The 24865-nt window shown below is 44.9% G+C and overlaps 1 protein-coding gene across 1 annotated transcript in view; it reads right to left on the reverse strand.

The window, feature by feature from the left end:
• KAT2B (lysine acetyltransferase 2B) overlaps nt 1–18614 on the reverse strand; it is a 114919-nt gene extending 96305 nt beyond the window's left edge. Inside the window, exon 1 of the mRNA XM_030812274.1 lies at nt 17625–18614. Within this exon, the coding sequence (XP_030668134.1) occupies nt 17625–17894 (270 nt within the window). The 5' untranslated portion in view covers nt 17895–18614. The remainder of the gene's footprint in view (nt 1–17624) is intronic.
• Between the last annotated feature and the right edge of the window lie 6251 nt (nt 18615–24865).

A 24865-nucleotide genomic window follows, 5' to 3' on the forward strand; every position in this document is an offset into this window, starting at 1 on the left:
GGTAACTAGTGACGTAATTCACTATCAGAAGCATCTCTGAAAACCTTATTTTTTTTTTTTTTTTTTGAGACAGAGCCTAGCTCTGTTGCCCAGGCTACAGTGCGCTCCGGGCAATCTCGGCTCATTGCAATGTCCGCCTCCCAGGTTCAGGCAATTCTCCTGCCTCAGCCTCCCGAGTAGCTGAGATTATTGCCTGCCAACACACCCAGTTAATTTTTGTATTTTTAGTACAGACGGGGTTTCACCATGTTAGCCAGGCTGGTCTTGAACTCCTGACCTCAGGTGATCTGCCTGGCTCGGCCTCCCAAAGCGCTGAGATTAGGCGTGAGCCACCGCACCTGGCTGAATACCTTAATTTAGAGTGCCATTTTGGTCTGTGAAGCCACAAGGAATCAAAAAAACAAATATTAAAGAGGGGTCAAGGCTACAGAAAGAGAGTGGAAAGCATATCATGAGGAAATGACCCAAGACAAAACAACCCAGGTATAAACAAACACCTCATTCAAATTCTTCTCATCTATGCTCTCCGCGGTTACTCCAAAATCAAATCAACAGAAAATCTTCATGACATCCCTGTCTGGAAGAAATCCTTGTGTTTATGCTGGAATTGAATAAGAAACTGCCCTCCCTTTGCTAAATATTATAATTAGGGCCGCTGACTGAAAGGTCTGGAACCCCCTTGGCAGGCTCTCTGAAGATGCTGAAATGGCTCCAGTGGTTACCAAATAGCCTAGGGGTTGGCCAGACCCTTCATTACATCCAAGTGACCTCTCCAGGAGCAAACCTAAGCATGCATTACCCCTGAAAGGGCCTCAGGAGGTCCTGGGTGACACTGGGGCCTAGAAACTAGTACCCTGGAATGCTAAATAGAAGACAATTTCTTTCCATTTAATACACACACACAGAATTTATCAGAAATTATCTGTCAAAATGCCAGAGCAGTCAGTCAGCTCAGACCTCGACACAGTGGAAAGATCTGTCAAACTGCTTGGCTAACACTGAGCAGTTCAGACAACCAGCTGACTAACAGAATTTTTCACCCTTCCGCCTGCTGTTTTGGCACCAAATCAACCAGGATGAGCAAAATAAGTAGTGCCGTATATGTTGTTTCCTTGGACAGCTCACGTTCTCATGTTATCAGTCATTATCTGAGATGATGCTTCTCACATCCACATAACCAGCCCAACCTGTAAAGTAGAACTTCCAGCCCTCATTTCTAACTGCTTACACCCAGCATTTCTGCCCAGTCAAGTTTTACAGAAAGGCTTGCCCTCCATCCCAATACTCCCTTTTCAACTACCCTATTCCCTTTGTTGGCACGGTCCTTCTCCCAGCTCCTAAGGTTAATCTGCACTCAATGCCCTCATCCAGGCCACCTGATTCTTCTTCCAAACTCTGTCAGATCTATACCTTCTCCATTGTCATTGCCAGGGCCCCAGTTCAGGCCCTTATCAGCCAACTAGAAGAAATACTTCCTCCCCTCTTCCAGTACATTCCCACTCCCAACCTTCCTCCTAATACCAGCTCACATCACTCTACTCTAAAATGCCACTTAAGAACGTCAAGCATTTGTGTTTACTACTTTCCAAGGCAATTGCAGTCCAAATCATGTTCCCCTCCCAACAACCCTGTAGGACAAGTAATTCAATGCTGAGAGAAGGGGTGTGGCTTGCCTGAGTTCACCCAGCTGGCAAAGAACAAGGAGCCAACACCAAAACCTAGAACTCCTCTGTGGCATTCTAAAATAACTTGTGCCTCCTCCTTCTTAAAGGGCAAGGACACTATTATCAAATGGATTCAGTCCAAATTTTCTACCTGAAATTCAAGACCTTCTATTAACTCATTTCTTCCTAACCTAGCAGACCTTATTTCCCAGTTTCTCTTTGCCCGTATTTCTCTTTTCCTCCAAGTTGGCTAGCCTCTTTATTAAAAACAATAATTATTATTTAGCATTGTTTTAATTGTAATAGTAACTGACATCTATGAGGCATTCAGAATGTTCCAGATTCTATACCAAGTTGCTAAATACATTATTTGATTTTATCCTCAAAACAGCATTTGTCTATTAACAGACATATCTAATGTATCACCTCCAACAAAGAACTCTTTATTCTTACCCAAACCTGCTTCTCCTATGGTATTCTCTACCTTGGTAAATGGAACTACCACCCATTCAGTTGCTCAGGCCAAAAACGTGGACATTATCCTTCATTTCTGTCTTTTCATCACCCCTGTGACAAATTAAGTCCTGTTGCCTCTACCCTCACAATATAGCCCAAAGGAATTCTCACCCCTCCATTCCTACTACCCTAGCCCAAGACAGCATCTACTCATACCTAGACTACAATAACTTCCAACTGGCCCTCTTTATCTACTGTTTCTCTCATATACTTTATTCTTCTCAGAGCAGCCAGAGGGGTCACTTCAAACCGGAAATCTAATTTGAATTCACTGGAAACAGCCCAGATGTCCATAACAAGTCAACAGATAAACAAACTAGTACATCCATACAGCAGAATACTCCTCAGCAATAAACAGAAATTAACTACCAATGCATCCAACAACATGGATTAACCTCAAAAATATAGCGAGTGAAAGAACAGTATGCACTATGTGGTAACATTTATATGAAAAATAGCTAAACTAACTTAAAGTGACACAAATCAGATCAGTGGTTGCTTCCAAGGGAGAGAGATTTGAATGGCAAGGAGCAGGCGGCAATTTTCTAGGAGGATGGAAAAGTTCTGTGTCTTGATATGTATTTGTTGAAACTTATCAGAACTAAAGATCTTGACATCACTGTGTAAAAATTATATGTTGGCAATCTGGCCCCCATTTATCCCTTCCACCTAATCTCCTACACTCATCCCCCCAACCCCACCCACCTCCATCTAGCCACACAGGTCTCCTGACAGGCCTCACACACGAAAAGCCACTTCTGGCCCCAGAGTCTTTGCACAGCACCCTCTTCCTCACTTCTTATCATGCAGGCCTCGGTCCGTGTCCCTTCTGCAGAAGGATTTCCTGGGCATGTATCTAGAGGAATTCCCCAGGCATTCTCATTTAATTCTCTGTTTTCATTCTCTGCGAGGCACTTAACACTTTCTGTTATTTTCTGGCTTATTGTCTGCTTCTGCTACCAGAAAGCAAGCTCTGCAAGAAGAACGACCCATCTGTCACTGCATCACCAGCATCTAAATCAACACCTGGCACATTAAATAACAATTTGTTGAGTAAACGGAAAAAGTTGACATATGTCACTGTCTCCATATTACAGCTGCGAAATCTGAGGCTTGTAAAGCATAAGTAACCTCCCCATAGTCACACATCAGGGTTCAAACCCAGGCAGTCTGTTGCCCAGGTCCATGTTCTAAACTACTCTCACATCTGGCTCACATCAGTTTTGCTTCTCTGCTTGGTTTTACTCTGTTCCCTCTACCTGGGCTGGGTCTCTCTCCCACCCTTTCACCTGCCCCTAGCTCACGATGGTTTCTCTCTGCACTGACTTCATGCTTGATTATTCATTTTTATTTTTCTTTCACTTAATATCTGTCTCCTCAACAAGAAAAGGGCTCCTTGTGGCTTTTGCTTCCTTTTGTACATGTAGCAGAGAAGTGGCCACAGGCCCCTAACCGGTGCTCACAGACGTGTTCCTTTAGAGGTGGGATGAGTCAGGTAGTCCTGTGAGTATGTGCAAATCCTGGGTTACATGACTCACTTCATTATTTCAAAGTATGCTGACCTCGGTGTCTTTGGCATTCTGCCATCTAGTTTCAACACCAGCTTGTCAGAGCTGATGCAAATTGGCACTGCCACCATCAATCACTATGATATTACTCAGGTCTCATCCTCATACTTCTGGAACCTCCTGCATACCACACAAACCTCGCAAAAGGCTGCACAAGCCAAGAGTACGCAATGCATGGGGACTGATTACGATGGCATGGAATTTAATGGAAGCAACCCCATACAACTTGTCCTGAGGTCACTGACAAGATTACCCTAAACCTCCTCCTGATATTAGGTGATGTATTGTTCCAAGTGGACCATTAGAGACATTACTCACACTTTTTTCCAAAATAAATGCATCCATCTCCTTCACATCTGTAATCAATCCCAGCACTTTGGAAGGCCGAGGCGGGTGGATCACAAGGTCAGGAATTCAAGACCAGCCTGGCCAAGATGGTAAAACCCCGTCTCTACTAAAGATACAAAAATTAGCTGGGTATGGTGGCAGGCCCCTGTAATCCAAGCTACTCAGGAGGCTGAGGCAGAGAATTGCTTGAACCCGGGAGGCGGAGGTTGCAGTGAGCCAAGATTGCGCCACTGCACTGCAGCCTAGGTGATAGAGCCAGACGCCGTCTCAAAAAAAAAACAAAAAAACAAAAAACAAAAACAAAAACAAAAAAAATGAGCCTAAAGCCGGGCACAATGGCTCATGTCTGTAATCCAAGCACTTTGGGAGGCTGAGGCGGATGGATCACTTGAGGTTAGGAGTTTGAGACCAGGCTGGCCAACATAGCAAGACCCCATCTCTACTAAAAATACAAAAATTAGCCAGGTGTGGTGGTACATGCCTGTAATCTCAGCTACTCAGGAAACTGAGTCAGGAGAATCACTTGAACCTGGAGGTGGAAGTTGTGGTGAGCTGAGTGATTCTCCTGCCTCAGCCTCCCAAATAGCTGGGATTACAGGCACCTGCCACCACATCTGGCTAATTTTCATCTTTTTTTTTTTTTTTTAGTGGAGATGGGGTTTCACCATGTTGGCCAGCCTGGTCTCAAACTCCTGACCTCAGGTGATCCGACCACCTCGGCCTCCTAAAGTGCTGGGATTACAGGCATGAGCCACTGTGCCGAGTCTCTTGTTCTCTCTTTTTTTTTTAAGAGACAGGGTCACTCTCCATAGCCTAGGCTGGATCACCAACTCAGCCTCCTAAAATGCTGGGATTACAGGCATGAGCCACCATGCCTGGCCATCTTTATAACACAGTTTCCTTTCCACCAATCTCACAAAGCCTGTGAATATCAAATTACCAATTTATTCAACAAATATTTATCAAGTGCCTACCATGTGCAAGGTATGATCCACCTGGGATATGAATTTACTGGAAAATTTAATGGAATTTAATCCCCATACAACTTGTCTGTTTTTCTCATGGGCTGAGGCCTTATGGGCTCCATGAACCCAAATCTCTGCTTCATGGAGCTTCTCTTGTCATAAGGAAAACAGACAAGAAATCATTTTTTAAAATACAATTTCCAAATATTAAGAAGTGCAGTAAAGGAAAACAAAACAAGATAGGATTATAGAGTGATAGATGGGGTGCTGCTACTTTAGACCGGAGAGTCAGGAAGGCTTCTCTGAGAAGCTGGCATTTAAGAACAGACTGGAATGAGGCTTTGAGAACAAGATACAGAGATAAATGGGAGAGAAAAGTGTGCAAAGCAGCAGGTAACCACATGCACAATTAGATGCTAGAGATGAAGGTGATTCAAAATTATAAAAGACTTGATTCCATTTCAATTATAACTAGGTGATAAATTATCTTAAGAAGTTTGAGGCCGGGCGCGGTGGCTCACGCCTGTAATCCCAGCAGTTTGGGAGGCCGAGACGGGCGGATCACGAGTTCAGGAGATCGAGACGATCTTGGCTAACACGGTGAAACCCTGCTTCTACTAAAAATACAAAAAATTAGCCGGGCGTGTTGGCGGACGCCTGTAGTCCCCGCTACTCAGGAGACTGAGCCAGGAGAATGGCATGAACCCGGGAGGCGGAGCTTGCAGTGAGCTGAGATCGCGCCACTGCACTCCAACCGGGGGGACACAGCGAGACTCCGTCTCAAAAAAAAAAAAAAGCAAGTTTGAACAGGAGGTACCTGAGCAGCAATCTTCCAAAGGACCCCATGGAATTTAATGTTAAATGAATAAATAAATGGCAACAGATATAACACCCCATGTGTGCAAACACACAATCTTTAAGTAAATTCCCATTTTGTTAAATGTATCAATTATGGAAAAGACTAATTTATAAGTGGATGGTTCGAATGAATCAGCCATTAAATAACAAGCTCATCATATATTCAATACTACTTTTCAGGGACAGTTGTTATGAAAAATCTTTGTGGAGCTGTAGAGTAATCTTTGCTTCTCACTGTCATTCCTGGGGAGAGGGGGGCATTTAATGGCCTCAGCAAGTAGTTCTAGAGAACACGGGAATGAATGTTCTCTCTCCAACATCTCTATCAACTAGGCCCACATAAGAAAGGTGGCATTGCCCACTGGAGCTTTATGTACTGGGCTCTGGCCAGCCTTTTAGGAAAGCTGCCATCACTCTCAACATGTATGGTTCTGCATGGCTCACCGACTACAACGTATAGCAACTGTAGTCATCTTCCAGGACGAGGGACAGGTGGCAACAGGATTTCACATGAATATTTACCAGTAAGGACTCACCAATACGGACTCCAGGGGAGAAGGACCTGTGCAGCCTAGACAGACTACCAGCAGTGACATCATCAGCCCACATGAACCCACCTCCTTATCATTCTGCCTCTCTTCCTTTCATATTCCTTATCTATATCTACTTGGCCAAGTCCCCTCCTTGATTTGTTTTTGTTTGGGTTTTTTTTTTTTTTTTTTTTTGAGACAGACTATCACTCTGTCACCCAGGCTACAGTACAGTGGTGTGATCTTGGCTCACTGCAACCTCTGCCTCCTGGGTTCAAACCATTCTCGTGCCTCAGCCTCCCAAGAAGCTGGGACTACAGGTGTGTGCCACCATGCCCAGCTAATTTTTGTATTTTAGTAGAAACAAGGTTTTGTCATGTTGGCCAGGCAGGTCTTGATTTCTTGGCCTCAAGTGATCTGCCCACCTGGGCCTCTCAAAGTGCTGGGATTATAGGCGTGAGCCACCACACCCGGCCACCTTGATTTCTTATCCACATTCCTGCCCTCCTGGGTTCTTCCAAATTTGACTATCAAATTCCCATCCTTTCTTTCAAAAGCCTAGTTAAAGATTCATCCCATACAATGGTGTGACCCCAGGAGGCAGATCTTGCAGTGAGCTGAGATCATGCCACTGCACTCCAGTCTGGGTGACAGAGTGAAACTCTGTCTCAAAAAAAAAAATAAAGATTCATCCCATGAGGTTGTCCACATCCAACGACTTCCATCCTGAAAATTGCTGGCAATGTTTTAAGCTTTTAATTTAAAAACATGTGTCTTTACAAACTACTGCTATATGCAATAATATAGATGCATCTGACAGACATAATGTTGAGTGAAAGAACCCAGACACAAATAATTCATACCATATGATTCAATTTATGTAAAGTTTAAGAACAGACAAAACTAATCTCTGGTAATGGAAGTCAGAATAAGGATTACCAGGAGCGGGGAGGAGGCACAAGAGAACCCTCTGAGATGCCGGAAATGTCCTACAGCTTTATCTAGGTGGCAGTTGCATAGATGTATACACATGTAAAAATTAATTGTGCTATAAACATGATTTGAGCCTTTTACTCTATGCATAATGCAACTAAAAGTTTTTTTTAATGACTCCTTTGTATCATGTTGAGATACTGTTGTGTGAACAGTCTTATATAAGCTGGTTGGGGGACTTCTAAATTTTTTTTTTTTTTTTTGAGACAGGGTCTCACTCCATTGCCCAGGCTAGAGTGCAGTGGTGTGATCTCAGTTCACTGCAATCTCCGCCTCCTGGACTCAAGCAGTCGTCCCACCTCAGCCTTCTGAGTAGTTGGGACTATAGGCGCAAGCCACCACGCCCTGCTAATATTTGTATTTTTAACGTGTTGCCCACGCTGGTCTGGAACTCCTGAGCTCAAGCGATCCACCTGCCTCAGCCTCCCAAAATGCTGGGATTACAAGGGGGAACCACGGTGCCCAGCTGGACTTGTAGACTTTCAAGACAGTCAATTTCTTAACTTTCTGACACATTTGGCACCTTCTATAGCCTGAGTAAGTATCTCTTTCATCTTCCTTCAACAGAGAATTCTACTAGGCCAGCACAGTGGCCAGTCTTGATTGTCACCTTTAAAACAATCAAGAGGCCGGGCGCGGTGGTTCACGCCTGTAATCCCCGCACTTTGGGAGGCCGAGGCGGGCAGATCACGAGGTCAGGAGATCGAGAGCATCCTGGCTAACATGGTGAAACACCGTCTCTACTAAAAAAAATACAAAAAAATTAGCCGGGCGAGGTGGCGGGCGCCTGTAGTCCCAGCTACTTGGGAGGCTGAGGTAGCAGAACGGCATAAACCCGGGAGGCAGAGCTTGCAGTGAGCCAAGATCGCCCCACTGCACTCCAGCCTGGGTGACAGAGTGAGACTCTGCCTCAAAAAATAAATAAATAAAACAATCAAGAGCATGTATATGTCCTGGGCCAGTAATAAAGAATGCTTATTTTGTTTACTTTATGGTCTGCACAGGTTCAATGGACTAGAAAATCCTTTGAACATACCTCTCAATTGGAGCACAATAAATTTCAAACGACAGCAGAATGCCTAAAACAAATGTAATCCTCTCGGGAAACCATTTGGAAGAAAAGCGACCCCCTCCACTCCCATGCGAAAGTTTTGGAAGAGGAGGCAAAATGGTGCATAGGAAAGAGGAGCTACTTGGGCAGACGCTTTCCTGAGTAACCACTGTAGCTTGAAGTCACTTAACCTCTTTGGGTCTCAGTTCCCTGCTAGTAAAATGACCTCCCTTACCTTCCACTTACCCCGGGTAGAAGAATCAAATGACGTGAGACATAACACTTTGGCAAACACACAAACTGCTAATACAAATGGAACGTTTTTTACAAATAAAATTAAATAGACATTTGTGGAATGCCTAGGTTCCAAGAACTTTCGTATATCCTGAAGTATTTAATCTTCACAATAAGTCAGTGAGGTGGCACCTGGACTCCTACTTCACCAAGGAGGAAACCGAAACTCGGCAGTTAAGGCGCTGCCCGGCCAGGCGTAGTGGCTCAGGCCTGTAATCCCAGCACTTTCAGAGGCCAAGGTGGGCGGATCACGAGGTCAAGAAATTGAGACCATCGGCCCGGGCTTGGTGGCTCACGCTTGTAATCCCAGCACTTTGGGAGGCCGAGGCGGGCGGATCACGAGGTCAGGAGATCGAGACCACGGTGAAACCCCGTCTCTACTAAAAATACAAAAAAATTAGCCGGGCGTGGTGGCGGGCGCCTGTAGTCCCAGCTACTCGGAGAGGCTGAGGCAGGAGAATGGCGTGAACCCGGGAGGTGGAGCTTGCAGTGAGCCGAGATTGCGCCACTGCACTCCAGCCTGGGCGACACAGCGAGACTCCGTCTCAGAAAAAAAAAGAAATTGAGACCATCTTGGCCAACAGGGTGAAACCCCGCCTCTACTAAAAATACAAAAATTAGCCGGGCGTGGTGGCGGGGGCCTGTAGTCTCAACTACTCGGAAGGCTGAGGCAGGAGAATGACTTCAACCTAGGAGGAAGAGGTAGCAGTGCACGCCACTGCACTCCAGCCTGGCGACAGAGCAAGACTCCGTCTCAAAAAAAAGAAAAGGGGAGCGCCCAAAGGCACCCAGCATAGAAGGAAGGAAGCAAGGATTCCCCTCCTTCTCTCCCCATGTACGAGTAGCCAATGTGCCTGTTCTAATTCCCCGTTTGAATCAGATGACCACAGCAGAAAAGCACCATGCAAGAGTAGGAAACTGTTGACAATTTTTCCTAAATAGCCACTTTTCTCTTAACGACAGACTAACTAAATCAGAAGCCACTGAGCCTTGAAAATCCTAATTTTATTGGCACTACACGGAGTATTCATCTGAGAAGCAGATGTGCTGACTGCTCCCAGGCATCTTACAGGAAAGTGTATATTTCACCCTCCATAGTCACCATGATGGATCAGACCCTATGGATTTACTTAACAACCACAGAATTAAATCTGGCTAACACCAAGGCAACTGGGCTTAAATCTGCCGGGTGATTTTTAAAAACAAAACAAAACAAAAACCTTAAACAGTGCTATATCACAAATCGCTATTTGCAAGCACACACTTCCTAAAACAAAACAGTCCTCAGCAGATTTTGCTATTTTGCCCTGTAAACTACTTTCTCAGTTATATAAAACTACAAATTGCAATCTGAAGGCTTTGCAGGCTTGAATTTCCATCTTCCCTGAAAATTTCTGAGGATGCAGAATTAAATTTGGACATCTTTCTCTCAGGCTTTTTGTATTGCGCCTGCCAAATAAAACATTTTTTCCTTTGTATGCTTGGCTTTATGATACTTACTGCATTTTAGAGAAGTCACCACAGGATATAATTGTACACAATAAACTTATGTGGCTAAAGACTGATCTTTTAAAACAACATCTTATCCACCTCCCTCCATGTTTTGTATTTTGCTGTGACAATATTGCCTATCTGAAGCCTTGCCAAAAAGATATTTCTAATTTAGTTTCTGTTTGCAAACCAACAACCAATTTGATACAAAATATCACTTTAAAAAGGTATTCATGGGCCTTGTGTGGTGGCTCACGCCTGTAATCCCAGCACTTCGAGAGGCGCAGGCAGACAGATCACTTGAGGTCAGGAGTTTGAAACCAGCCTGGCCAACATGGTGAAACCCCATCTCTACTAAAAATACAAAAAAATTTAGCAGGGCATGGTGGCATTTGCCTGTAATCCCAGCTACTCGGGAGGCTGAGGCAGGCAAATTGCTTGAATCCGGGAGGTGGAGGCTACAGTAAACTGAGATCACACCATCCACTCCAGCCTGGGGACAGAGTGAGGCTCCGCCTCAAAAAAAAAAAAAAAAAAGGTACTCATGGCAAGAGGAAACTTTCCGCGATGGAAGAAGTCATAACACTGAGTTGTAGTGATGGATGCACAACTGCATACATTAACTCAAAAGCAGCATAGTTACAGTGGGCAAGTTTTATGATCTATAAATTATACCACAATAAAGCTGTTTAAAATATATGCCCATGATTCACAAAGTGAGATTTTTCAGATTTTAAGTGTTACTCAAATTCATATTAAAAGCATTGGTTTAGGCTAGGCATGGTGGTTCATGCCTGTAATCCCAGCACTTTGGAAGGCCAAGGCAGGCCAATTGCTTGAGCCCAGGAGTTCAAGACCAGCCTGTTAAACATGGGGAAACCCAGGTTGGCGAAACATCTCTATAAAAAATACAAAAATTAGCCGGCCATGGTGACGTGCACCTGTGGTCCCAGCTACTTGGGAGACTACGGTGGGAGGATCACCTGAGCCCACTGCACTCCAGCCTGGGAAGCAGAATAAGACCCTGCCTCAAAAAAGCCTCAAAAAAAAAAAAAGGGGGGGGGGCAAAACAAAAACCACTGATGTTTTTTCTATCTGTGCTGCAAAGGTATTTGTCTAAAACAGGCTTTCTCAACTTCCGTTAATTCTATTAATATTTTGGACCAGATAATTATTTGTTAGGGGGAGTTGTCCTGTGCATTGTGGGATGTACAGCAACATTCCTGGCCTCCACTCACTAGTTGCCAGTTGCATTCCCTCCTCCCAGCTGCAAAGACTGAAAATGTCTCCAGACATTGTCAAATGTCCCCTGGGACGCTAAATAGCTCCTGGGTGAGAGCCACTGCTCTAAATGCTGACAACTGAAAAAGACAGTTTGTTCTCTGGGGGAGTGACTGACAAATACAAAGGTGTTGGGGGGCGCTCTCCAACTATAAGCCTTGTTCTAGTGTCCCATCCACCAGCCCTTAACCAACAGAGGATGCTTTTTATTTTATGGTGGCACATCTGCCTCTGCTCTCTGTATATTCTACAGCCAGTGCTACTTCTAGATTATAAATCATTATTATTATTATTTTGAGACAAGGTCTAGTGCAGTGGCATGATCTCAGCTCACTGCAACTTCTGCCTCCCAGGCTCAAGCCATTCGCCCACCTCAACCTCCTGAGTAGCTACGGACTACAGGCACGCACCTTCATGCCCAGCCAATTTTTGTAATTTTTGTAGAGACAGGGTTTCACCATGTTGCCCAGGCTGGTCTCGAACTCATGAGCTCAAGTGATCCGTCTGCCTTGGCCATTCAAACTGCTGGGATTACAGGCATGAGCCACCACACCTCGGACCAATTTTTTCAATTAAGACTAATTTTATAGTCCTGTACCCTTGAAACTGCTTAAATGTGGCACCTTGCCCAGAACCCAAACAACTGGGTTCTCCATAAATGCTTTGGGGCCACTGACTCTTATATATGAGTAAAGCACCAGGCAATTCAGTTTAGCCAGCATTAACCTAGCATCTTTATGTTCTAGGAATTCTGGGAACACTTTTTTCTTTTAACTTTAAGGTTGAAGTCATGATCACCGCTTTATACATGCAGTCACTGAGGCTCAAAGAAAAACTAAGTGACTTGTGCCTAAGATCACACAAGTGGCAGAGCTGGGGTGGATTCAGGACTGAGTCTGTTGCTCTTACTTGACTTCCAAGTTAACAGTGTCTCCCCTACCTTCTGAGCGCTTGCCATGGGCAAGACACCATGCTGGATGTCTAATACAGCCCATTTTAAATCCTCACTGTTATGCCATCAGCGGGGTAACATCATTCCTTTACAGACAGGGAAATAAAGGCTTACATGAAATCCTTATCCAAGGTTGCAGAGCTGGATATCCAAAATTTGAACTCAGATTAGTCTGAACTCTGAAGCCCATGTTCTTAGCCACTATATCCTATTGTCTCCCCTTACGTATTAATACAAATGGCCTGCCCTTTAGGAAGGGTTAGTCAACGGGTTTTGTTTCTCTTTTGAAGTTAGTAGATGATACACTTTAATTCAAGAAGATTTGGATTTGGCTGACTCATACATTCACTTGAGTTTCTTTTATAACATTAAAAACCCAGTCCCAAGCAGGCATGGTGGTGCAGGCCTGTAGTCCCAGCTACCCAAGAGGCTGAGGTGGGAGGATCACCTGAGTCAAGGAGTTCAAGGCTGCAGTGAGCTATGATCGTGCCACTGCACCCCATCCTGGGAAACAGAGCAAGACTCTGTCTCTAAAATAAATAAATAGGCCAGGTGCAGTGGCTCACACCTGTAATCCCAGCACTTTGAGAGGTTGAGGCAGGCAGACTGCATGAGCCCAAGAGTTGGAAACCAGCCTGGGAAACATGGCGAAACCCCATCTCTACCAAAAAAAATACAAAAATTAGGCAAGTATGGTGGTGCATGCCTGTGGTCTCAGCCACTCAGGAGGCTAAGGTGGAAGGATCACTTGAGCCTGGGAGGTAGAGGTTGCAGTGAGGCAAGATCACACCACTGTACTCCTGCCTGGGTGACAGAGCGAGACCCTGCCTCAAAAAATAAATAAATAAATAACCCAATCCTATCAGTATCTGTGGGATACCTAGAACTGTCCTATATGACAAATCTCTACTTAGTTGTCAAGAAGTGATTAAGTTAAAATTCCACAACTGCTATCATCACAGCTAATCATTTCTTCCATTTTCTCTTCTCTGGTTCATTCGCTTAGTCAACAACGGCATCGCTAAGAATCTATTCAAAGATTCTAAATGCATATCAAATAATCATACAAATCCTAAAAATCATAATATAAGCACCAGGAAGAGTACAGATGAATTTGGATAATTTCTAACGGGAAGGCTGCTCAGGGGGGTAAAGGAAAGGCAAGGAATCTGAGTTCTACAGGAAGGGTTGGGAGTTAATTTTAAAATGTGGAAAGAAGAGCTTCCAGTCCCAGTGAACAGCATGTGCAAAGCCCCTCACCCCACCTCACCCCCCACTAGGTGAAAGGAAACCATGCGCCTGAACCCTCGATAAGGAGCCACAGATAGCAGTAGCCAGGCCATGCAGGGCCTTGTGGACCGCAATAAAGAGAAATTAAAGGGCCTGAAGTGGGGGTGTAACACGGTCAGATCTACTTTTTTTTATTTTTTATTTTTTTTTTTTTTTGAGGTAGAATCTCGCTCTGTCGCCCAGGCTGGAGTACAGTGGTGCAATCACAGCTCACTGCAACCTCTGCCACCACGCCTGGTTAATTTTTTAGTTTTTGTAGAGACGAAGTCTCACTATATTGCTCAGTCTGGCCTCAAACTCCTGGACTCAAGTGATCCTCCCGCCTCGGCCTCCCAAAGTGCTAGGATGACAGGTCTGAGCCACTACGCCTGGCCTAGATCTACATTTTTAATGATCACTCTGCCTGTGTCACACATAACCAAAATGACTCTGAAGCAACCTTTACCAGGACACAGTTCAAAGATCTGGATCCTGCAAAACAAGTTTGTTTGTTTCTTTTCTTCTTTCTTTTTTTTTTTTTTCCTTTTTCTTTTCTCTGGGGTGTGCCACGTCACCCTGGCTGAGTTAGCTCCCTTCTTTTTTGGTTTTGTTTGTGAAGTTTAAAGGCCAGATTTATATCAGGCCTGGGACCTGTTTTTCTTTCAAAAGCCCCCCAGTGAACTACCTTATCTCTTTCTAGATCCCTCCTCATTCTCTAATCTTTCTAATCTAACTTGCCAAGGGGCCTGTGGCAAAGGTAGAGCAATCTGTCCTTTTGGGCTTGCTCATATTACGTGCAGAAACAAGCTGAGACAGAACCACAGATTTTGCTTTCTTATACTCCTTCGTACCCAATCAAGTCCAGTTAAATTTTTTTTTTTTTTAATAAGCAAATCTGAGATAGTGTCACTCCCCAGGTTAAGATTCCTACACTCCTCAGCGCCCTCTTGGCCACGTACCCCACCCGGTGGCCCTAGGCAACAAAGGTCTGGCTTGAGTTGGCCCACCTCCAAGCTTCCAGAACTGCTTTCAGTTTCTCCACTACAAGAAGCTTCACCCCACCCCACTCTGCCCTGCCAAGAGTTCTTAGCAGCCACTGACACTTCCTCCAGGAAGCCAATCCCACCCTACCACTGCCCCAGTCTATGAACTCTCCTGCTCTGGGTCCGCAACTACTCCAAAAAAGTAGTTTTTCTGAACTTCTCTGTAATTTTGGTTCACTGCCCTCCTCCCTAGGACCCCAACACATGCATACACACACATGCACTTGTGCACACACACAGTAAGTACCTCCTGAAGGACAAATTCTGTGTGTCATAGGCCCAGCACCTAGCACAATGCCTGACACCCAGCTGGTAATCCTCTAAACATTTACGGAATGAATGGACACATAAAAATGAACACTTTCAGCCGGGCATGGTGGCTCATGCCTATAATCCCAGCACTTTGGGAAGCAAGGCGGGCAAATTGCTTGGGCTCAGGAGTTCGAGAACAGCCTGGGCAACAAGGTGAAACCCTGTCTCTACAAAGAATACAAATAATAATAATAATAGTGTACTGGTACATGCCTGTAGTCCCAGCTACTCAAGAGGCTGATGTAGGAGGATCACCTGAGCCCAGGGATGTTGAGTCTGCAGTGAGCTACCATCACGCCACTGCACTCCAGCCTGCATGGCAGAGTGAGATCCTGTCTCAAAAAAAAAAAAAAAAAAAAGACCTTAAAATAAATTTTCTCTTTCTCTTGCTGGGTCACGAAAGTGACCAGAAAACACTCAAATCCCACTTGGAAGTGGTGCTACATCTCACCCATGGAAATTTGAAAAGATCAAAAATATCATTGCAGGTCACATATGCTCATGGTTTTAGACAAAACCAAAACTTCAGGAAAGTTTTCAGACATTAAAGCTACAGCAGGCAGCAGGAAGTCTTTAAGAGGTGCTAGTGATGAGAACCCAATAAATAAATTTTAAAATAAAGCCAGAACAGAAACACTGAGTTGAGACAGTTCCTGCATGAGCCCACTTTGGCTGCAAAATGCCAAGGCCACCAAGTAATTGACCTTGCTCTTTTTTTTCCATAGGTTTTTGTGGAACAGGTGGTGTTTGATTACCTAAGTTCTTTAATGGTGATTTGTGAGATTTTGGTGTACCCATTACCCAAGCAGTATGCCCTGTACCCACGACCTTCTTCTTAATTCTGTACATAGCTCGCCCTTCTGCCTACTACACTCACTGTCCCGTTCTCATTCGTCTAATGCCCTTCATGATCAACTCCTGGGCTTGCACCTTTCTTAGAAGCACACTCCCCACTTCATCTTTTTGCATTCCTTCTTCAGAAATAACCACATGGCATTATTATTTGTTTCTGTCTTTTCTGCTAAAATCAAAGGGGACAAATAATATATTGTCCAGGTCTGAATTGGAATGTGGTCTGTGGACTAGCATAGCATCACTTGGGAGTTTGTCAGAAATGCAAACTCTCAGCTTCCACCTCAGACCACCTGATTCATAATCAACATTTTAACCAGCTTCCCCAGGAGATCCCTATGCACATTAAAGTTTGAGGAGCACTGGGCTAGATCCTACATTCACTCAACAAATATTTATTGAACCAGTGTAGGATACAGAGGTGCTTAACATAAACCTGAGCATATGGTGTGGAAAAAGAGCAAGCACAGACATTCCATCGTGACTGAGAAGCTCCTGCAAGTACTAAGAAGAGTATAACCTAGATGTTCTAGTAGAATAAATTGTAGTTATGTAAAAATTCAGAAGTGGTCACTGCAACTTGGTTGTGAGAATCGGGAATCTGGAATCTGGGAACTTGACCCTCTTTGCAGCAGGCAGGAAGAATACAGAGAGGTGTGTGAGTGTGTGTGAGTGTGTCTCTCCCTGCCTCAGCCACAGGCCGCAGGAGCTGACAAGGCCAAGTCCCCGCCCCCCTCAGCTGTCACCCTGTCAAAACAAAGCCGCTGCTGACAGCGCAGGGCCAGCCTGCCCCGCGGCCTCGGGCAATCCTCCCACCTCGGGAACAGCCTCCACATCTGGATCTGCAGCTGGGGGTGACAGGGTGCCTAAACTGGCATGGAGAGTGGGTAGCAAGAAACGGGTGTCCTCAAACTGAGCAGCAGCGTCCGCCGCGCTGGGCTGTCACTTTGCCAAATCCTGTTTACACCTCGAGCAGCTGGGACAGCGTTTTAACTAAACAAGTAATAATACAATAATGACAGGGCTGTCACCGCACGCGGCAGTGCCTCCGCCCCCAGCCGAGGGCGCCAGGCGCCACAAGACCCTCGCCTCGGGCTCTGCCCACCTTCCCACCCCGCGCTTTCCTCCACTTCGCTTTCCCAAAGCGCCAGGAGTCCGAGAGTCTTCTCCACTCCCACTCCTTCCACCCAGTTCCTCCCAGTGGGACACAGGAAGGGATCGACTGCAGAAGGGACCATTCAGTCCCCCAAAAGATGTTTCATTGCCCCTGGGTCACCCGCCACATGGAGAGCACCGCTCCACTCCCGGGAAAGTGACTCCAGCGAGCTTCTACAGAGCAACAAAACCCCAAGGTAGCCCGGGAGCTCGGATGCCGAAGCTACTCCTTTCAAGCGGAAGGAATGAAGGGCTCTCCGTCTTAGTGATCCCCCTTCTTCAAACCCAGCAGGACTCTTATCCAAGAAGAAGCTAATTGGGCGCGGGCGACAAGAGCACTTCCGCGGTGCAGCGGCCCCAGGCGGGAGGCGAGAGGCAGGAGGCGGGAGGCGGGAGGCGGAGGTGGAAGCGGGAGGGGGAGGGGGGTCCCGCGGGCTGGGCCCCTAGCACCCATCCGCGGTCCGAGAGCGACGAGCGCGTACCTTGCAGGCGGAGTACACTCCGAGTTTCTCCAGTTTCTTGGCCCGCGGAGCGGAGCGTAGTTGCGCTTTCTTCACGGCGATTCGGGCCGAGCCACCGCCTCCCGGTCCTTCGGCCGTGCCCGCTGCAGCCACTGCCGTCGCCGGACCGCAGGCGCCCGAGCCCCCCGCGGCAGCGGCGCAGGGGGAGCCCTGCGGGGGCGCGGGCGGCAGCGCCCCGGGCCCGGCCCCTGCCCCGCAGCCGCCCGGCCCGGCCCCGCCAGCCTCGGACATGCTGCCCCGGAGCACGGCAGGAGGCGCCGAGTGTCAGGCGCCGCCGCCGCCGCCGCCGCCAGGGTCTCCTTCTCGGGCTCTGGTAGTCGGGAGAGCGAGACCCTCCCCCCACGCCCTCCCGCCCCCTTCGCCCACCCCCCTCCCCGCCCCCGCCCTCCCCCTAGCGCGCCGCTCGCCCGGCGCGCTCCGGCCGGGCCCCGCGCGCTGATGGTGGTGGTGGCGGCGGCGGCGGCGGCGGCAGCGGCGGCGGCAGCGGCGGCAGCTGCTCCCCCAGGAGGGAGGGGACTAGCGGCTCCGCTGCCGCTGCCGCTGCCGCCGCCGCCACAGCACACGCCCTCCCTTGGTTCTCCTGCCCGGGACTCTGCTCCGCGCCCTGGCTGCGGACATATTCCTCGGGGCTGCGGACTGGGTGTGCGTGTTGGCGGGTGCCAGCCTTACGGTGTCTGCCGGGGCCAGGAGGCCCCCCACGGCCTCTTTTCCGCTGCCCGCGGGGTTTGCACCCCCCACCCCACTGCCTCGACACCTACCGCTCGCCCGCCAGGGGGCGAGGCCAATCCCTGGGTGTGGGTGTGGGTGAGGATGGGGACGAGGGGTGGGGGTAGGGGCCTGGAGCCCAGGCACCTGCTGGCCACCTCCCTCCTCCGCGGTCCCCCATCCGACCCCCGCACGCCCGCACCAGTGGGAGGGGGCAGTCTCTCAGTCATTTGTCCTTTCACTCTCTTCCACCCTGTCTCTGAACAGAGAGACAACTTCCTCCACCCTAGCGGGAGCCAGAGGGGAAAAAAAATTATTTTTGAAAAGTACCCGTCTGTGCTAATCCTTTTCTTTGTTGCTAGTTCACCAAAATAAAGGCGTGATGTTCTCCCTTTCTCTTTTTAAATACTTTCTGTCAAACTATTTTTTAATATAATTAACACTTTGTTCCCATAGCAATTTCTTGGTCAAATCTGCCGGAGGAGTGAAATAAAAGTTACTATTCTCTGTAATTTTTGTTTGAAAGTGCTGGTTGCTAAAAGAAAGATTGTCTAAAAAGCATTGTCAAAAACTATGCAGTGGAAAAAGTTTGAATATAAAAAGTTTGTTAACAGGATTCGTTTCTGGGTGGTGGTTCTATAACGTTACGTAGTTTTCAAAATTGTACCACCAGAGTGCATATTAACCAAGAAAAAGATATAAGCATAATTCAAAAGAATAAATATCGATTTTGGCCTCAAACTTTAAAAAGAAAAATAAAACCCTCAACTCAGTGTTTCCAACTGTTGTTGAAAACTGTTGTTTTCACTGTTTATGACTGTGGAGCTACAAGTCAGTGCTGCGTTTGAAAGTGGTGTACCGTTGATCGCCTTCCTAAAGCAGGTTTTAAAAGCCCAGGGCTGTTTCTCAGGACCCTTCAGAAGTGCCCTACTTTTTGTTATATGCAATGTGGGTCATAAAGTGCTTATTATCAGATTTCATGCATGCTATATAGCTCTCAGGCCAGACGCCTTAAGGGGTGTGCTTTTCGTTGGAAACATTCCCCTTCTTCTTTTTCCAGATTCTGTGTGTTATTTTGACGTGTAATGCAGGGTAATATATAAACGTGGGGAGGTGGGGGAGTTGGTAGATCTAAACAGTGATATTAGTTTAGAAAGGGCAAAAGGCAATATTCTCTCCCAACTTGAGTCCAGTCTTGAGGGGATGAAATGGCAGATTCTTATCAGGTTCCATTCAGGACAATTAACTTCAGTACTTCCTTTCTTAGTTTGACGTGCTTCACGTTACCAGTGTTACTCTCTCCTGGCTCTGCTGAGATGTTTCGCAGATTTTTGCCATTCTCCTCAAAGCAGGGTGACAGTCTTAAAGGCTGTGCTTCTCTGATCAACCTCGAACATGGATTTAACAGATACTAATAAGAGTTTGGGTTCCACCGTGTAGGCATTTGTCAAACTGATGGAATGATCCACTTGAGATTTGTACATTTCACTGGATGCAAATGTTGCCTCAAAAATTTAAAAAAAAAAAAAGAAGAAAAAAATCACAAGCATTGAACTCTATTTAATGGTGCTCTTTTTACTTTGAGATGCATCAAAAATAAGATGTAAAATGGATGCCTCCATGCATGGGTAAAGGGTGGATGAACAGAGATATGATAAAGCAAATAGGGATCCATATAATAGTGGAGTCTAGATAATGGGCGCACTGCGCAATTCTTTCAACTATTCTGTATGATTTGAAAATTTTCACAGTAACATATTGGGGGAGGGAACCCAGATTTAACATTAAGTCACCTATCACCTCCTCCTCCCAAGCGTCCCTCAGAATTCAGGAGGCAGACGATGTCCAGGATGTTTTGAAGCAGAAGTAGCCAATGTCCTTTCAATCCACTCTGAAAACCATCACTGTCTGAGTGGCGAATGGCTTGTGCCATTAACTGAATATTATTTTTCATTATTTCCCTGCTCAGAGTACCCAGATGACATACTGCCTTAGGCTGAAGGCCCGCAGTTTCAAGACCTATTGAAAGTGTGCTACGAGCACCAGGCAAGGAAATTTCAAGGGCAAAGGATTCAGGAGGCTTATTGCTTTTCCATAATTAGGTTGTTGTAAGCATTTAGTATGCTCTTTCTGTGCACACAGTACTTTTAAGAAATGACTACCAAGAAAATAAAAGGCAATGTTTTCATTTACAAAGTATTTACCACTTACTGAGGTAAAGAAGCTACATTCAGAAAATAAAAGCTTGGAGAGTGGGCATGGTAGAGGCAGGCTGACCACTGGAAGTTACTTGTGGTATATTCACACAATAGAATATTTTAAAGCTGTTATACACAATGACTTTTATAAAAATATAATAACATAGATCTCTAAGAAACACTGTTGAGTAAATCTCAGTGCAGCGTAATACAATTTATATTAAAAACAAACTCATATTGACATATAAGCACAGTTTTGTATATGTTCAATAAATGCATGGGAAATTCAAAAGTAAGGAAAAGATTTTAAAAGGTACACACCAATAAAATAAAATTTCAACTTCACAACACGAGATTATATAACAAGAAGTTGATAAGGTCCACCCCTTCCCATTCTCCCTGGTGCTGCAGTATATTTCAGCCAAACTCAAGAAATGCTTTCCTACCTCAGGGCCTTTGCATTTGCTGTACTATGTGGATACCCTCCACCAAATAGCATGGCTAACCCTATTCATCTGGTATTCCTTGCTCAGAGATGCTTTCCTAAGAAAGTCAAGTTTTGTGGCCATCTATTGTTATATCATCTAGCTGAGTTTCTTGCCATATTCCTTCCTACCAAGGCTATACAGCTTCTGTAATGTACCAGTAACCCTGAATCCCACAGATGGATTGAAATTGTCCCCAGTAAAGGCACAGACTTCAAGGGTACAGATCAAGTGATCAAAGTGCAGGTTTGGCCCAGTGCAGGGACCATGACTGACATTCTTCCCAGCCACCCGCTTTTAGAAACAGCAGTTGGATATGAGTGTAAAATAAAGAGACATGAGGTCAATGCTCAAGTGGGTCTCCTTGGGCCAACCTTCCTCTGAGGGAAGTGGCTATAATTACTGAACATTTATTTTCAATTAAATTAAATAAATCCTCCTAGGAAAAAAGTATTGAAAATAATAATAAAATGGATCCTAGGATGGGGAAACATAAAATCCCCTTCCCTACTTTTCAAGCATTCATGAATTAAATCATCATTTCCAGTGTGAATCTTAACCATGCCCCAAATACCATTAGTGCTTTTTTTTTTTTTTTTGAGACGGAGTCTCACTTTGTCACCTGGGCTAGAGTGCAGTGGCGCTATCTCGGCTCACTGCAACCTCCACCTCCCGGGTTCAAGCGATTCTCCTGCCTCAGCCTCCCGAGTAGCTGGAATTACAGGTGCCCACCATCACGCCCAGCTAATTTTTTATATTTTTAGTAGAGACAGGATTTCACCATGTTGGCCAGGCTGGTCTCGAACTCCTGACCTCGTGATTCACCTGCCTTGGCCTCCTAAAGTGTTGAGATTACAGGCGTGAGCCACCGTGCCCAGCGCCATTAGTGCTATTTTATTCAACCTTTTTTTTTCTTTTTCAGGCAGGGTCTAGCTCTGTCACCCGAGCTGGAGTGCTGTGTTATGATCAAGGCACACTGCAGCCTCGACCTCTTGGGCTCAAGTAATGCTCCTACCTGAGCCTCCCAAGTAGCTGGGACTACAGGAAGTGCCACCACACTAGCCTACTTTTTTTTTTTTTCCAATTTTTATTAGAAACAAGGTCTCAATATGTTGCCCAGACTGGTCTGTCACTCCTGGCCTCAGCAGTCTTCCTGCCTGGGCCTCCCAAATTGTTGGGATCACAGCCATGACCCACTGCACTACCCAACCTTATTTATTTTTATTGTTAGTTATCCTTAGTAAAAATCTTCTATTATTAATATGGATAGACCTAGGTATATTTGGCTAAGCCTTGCCCTTGTAAAGACAGAGGGGATTTTTTCTATTGCTTTCTGTTTTATATATTAACACATACTTATTTCACCAGTTTACTTACCATTTACAATGAAAGTACAATGTAAGTAAAAGAAATGAAGTCGGCTTTCTTCTAAATTCAGGCTAAATGGCTTTCTACTTTTCCAAAGCAGCACATGAGAATTTATTGTTTCAAGCACCTTGAAAATTACATAAGGAAATCAAATTTCCAAAGAACCAACTTTGGTGTGACCTAGATTTTCTGGAATGATATGAACATCCTAAATTGTATTCCTGTTAGTGCCAGATGATTGTTTAAAATAAACCTGAGGGATTCTAATTCCCTAAATGTATAAAAACATTCATACGTATAGTTTCACAAATTAGGGAAACAATCTTTCTCAGAACAGGTTTTCTAATTTAGGGTCCCCTTATAAGGGAAGCCTTTACTATAAAAGGCTTCGATTCCTTAATCCTAATTCCTGATTGGCTGAGCACATTGCCACTGACCTTTTAAGTCTAAAATCAAAGCACAGAGCAGTGTGTTCCAATGTATAAAATAGGTGCTATACATCAGCAAATGCTTTGGGTAAGAAAAACAACGAAAAATGACGATTGTTCAGTATAGTAACATTATATCCCTTCAAAACCACAACAGTTTTATATTGTTATAAAATATTTCAAACATATTAAAAAATAAAGTAATATATTTGTATATTCACCAACCAGATTTTTAATGTTTTCATTTTCCATAGACATATATAATAAATATGTAATTAAAGACTGCTCTTTTATATCTCTCTTTATCTCATTTCCCAATTCCCTGCCCACCCCAGAAGTAAATATGTACGGAAGTGTATCTTTGGTCATGTTTTTTGATGTTTGCAAAATAAACCCATGGAGAAGGATCAAGCGAACTTTCACTGTTAAACGCTAGATGAAGATATTTGAGGCTTTGGGGGTCACAGTCTCTCACAACTACTCAACTCTGCCAGGGTATCATTTCTAGGAAAGGACATGTGTTTATCCTACATAGCAAAAAATCAAGCAAGATATTAGTATATAAGTACTCACCAAACGCTCCCATCTTTCTTGTTATTGTCTATAACTTTTTATCTACATTTTTATGACACAAACCGACTTCTGATTTTACCACAGTATATAAGTTTGCTAGGGCTTCCATAAGAAAGTACCACAGATTGGGTGGCTTAAACACAGAAATTTATTCTTCAGAATTCTGGAGGCTAAAAACCCAAGATCAAGGTGACAGCAAGATTGGTTTCTTCTGAGGCCTCTCTCTTTGGCTTGTGTATGGTGGATTTTCTCCAGTGTTTTCACGTGATCTTCTCTCTGTGTGTTTCTGTGTTCTCATCTCTTCTTCTAGGGATGCTAGTCATATGGGATTAGGGCTCACCCTAATGACCTCATTTAACCTTAACTACCTCTTTAAAGATAATCTCAAAATATAGTCACATTCTGAAGTACTAGGGATTAGAACTTCATTATGTGAATTTTGGAAGGACACAATTCAGCCTATAACATGCAATCAATAGATCATTAACATTTCCAATATTTTTTAATGATTCCCATGCTCCATATACTCCTTCACTCTACATTGGCTTTTTTTCTTGCTAAACACATCCTTCAGCAGTTCTTTCCGGAAGGATCTAAACCACTACTTAGCTAGTCTTCTACTCACTGAAGGCCTTAATCTGTAGAAGGTGAAACACCTGCCAACAAATATGTATTATATTTGGCTATGTTGAGTTTAATATTTTTATTAGCTTGTAAAGAAAAATGACATCTTCTACTCCAAATAACATTTGATGTCAATTTTTTAAAATAAGCTTTTATGCATTTTTTCACACTGAAAGAAAAATGAAAGAAACAAAAGGAGACAAAGCCTAATATATATGTATCTTCAGCTGTTTTTGTCTTTCTGTTCTAGAATATTTATTCTATTTTTTCAGCTAGTTTTTTTTTTTTTTAAGATAATATGAGCCTGGGCAATATAGCAAGACCTGGTCTGTACAAAAAACAAAAAAGCTACCTGAGAATGGGGGCACATACCTGTAGTCCCAGCTACTTGGGGGGTTAGGCAGGAAGATGGCTTGAACTCAAAAGTTCCAGGTTGCAGTGAGCTATCCTCCAGCGTGGGAGGATAGAGTGAAACCTTGTTTCTAAAATAAGCAAATAAATAAAATAAAAGATAATATGCTTTAGTTAAGTAGACTAATTTTAATTGTTCAGCTCAGTGAATTTTTATATATGGATACACTTGATTCCTCACCAGCCAGATCAATATATATAGAACATTCCCAACACTAGAAAGGCTTCCTGGCTGGGCACAGTGGCCCACGCCTATAATCCAGCAACATGAGGGGCCAAAGCGGGCAGATCACTTGAGGTCAGGAGTTCGAGACCAGCATGGCCAAAATGGCAAAACCCGTCTCTACTGAAAACACAAAAAGTTAGCTAGGTGTGGTGGCATGCGCCTATAATCCCAGCTATCTGGGAGG

This window comes from Nomascus leucogenys, chromosome 4, assembly GCF_006542625.1.
Source record: "Nomascus leucogenys isolate Asia chromosome 4, Asia_NLE_v1, whole genome shotgun sequence".
NCBI classification, from domain to species: Eukaryota; Metazoa; Chordata; class Mammalia; order Primates; family Hylobatidae; genus Nomascus; species Nomascus leucogenys.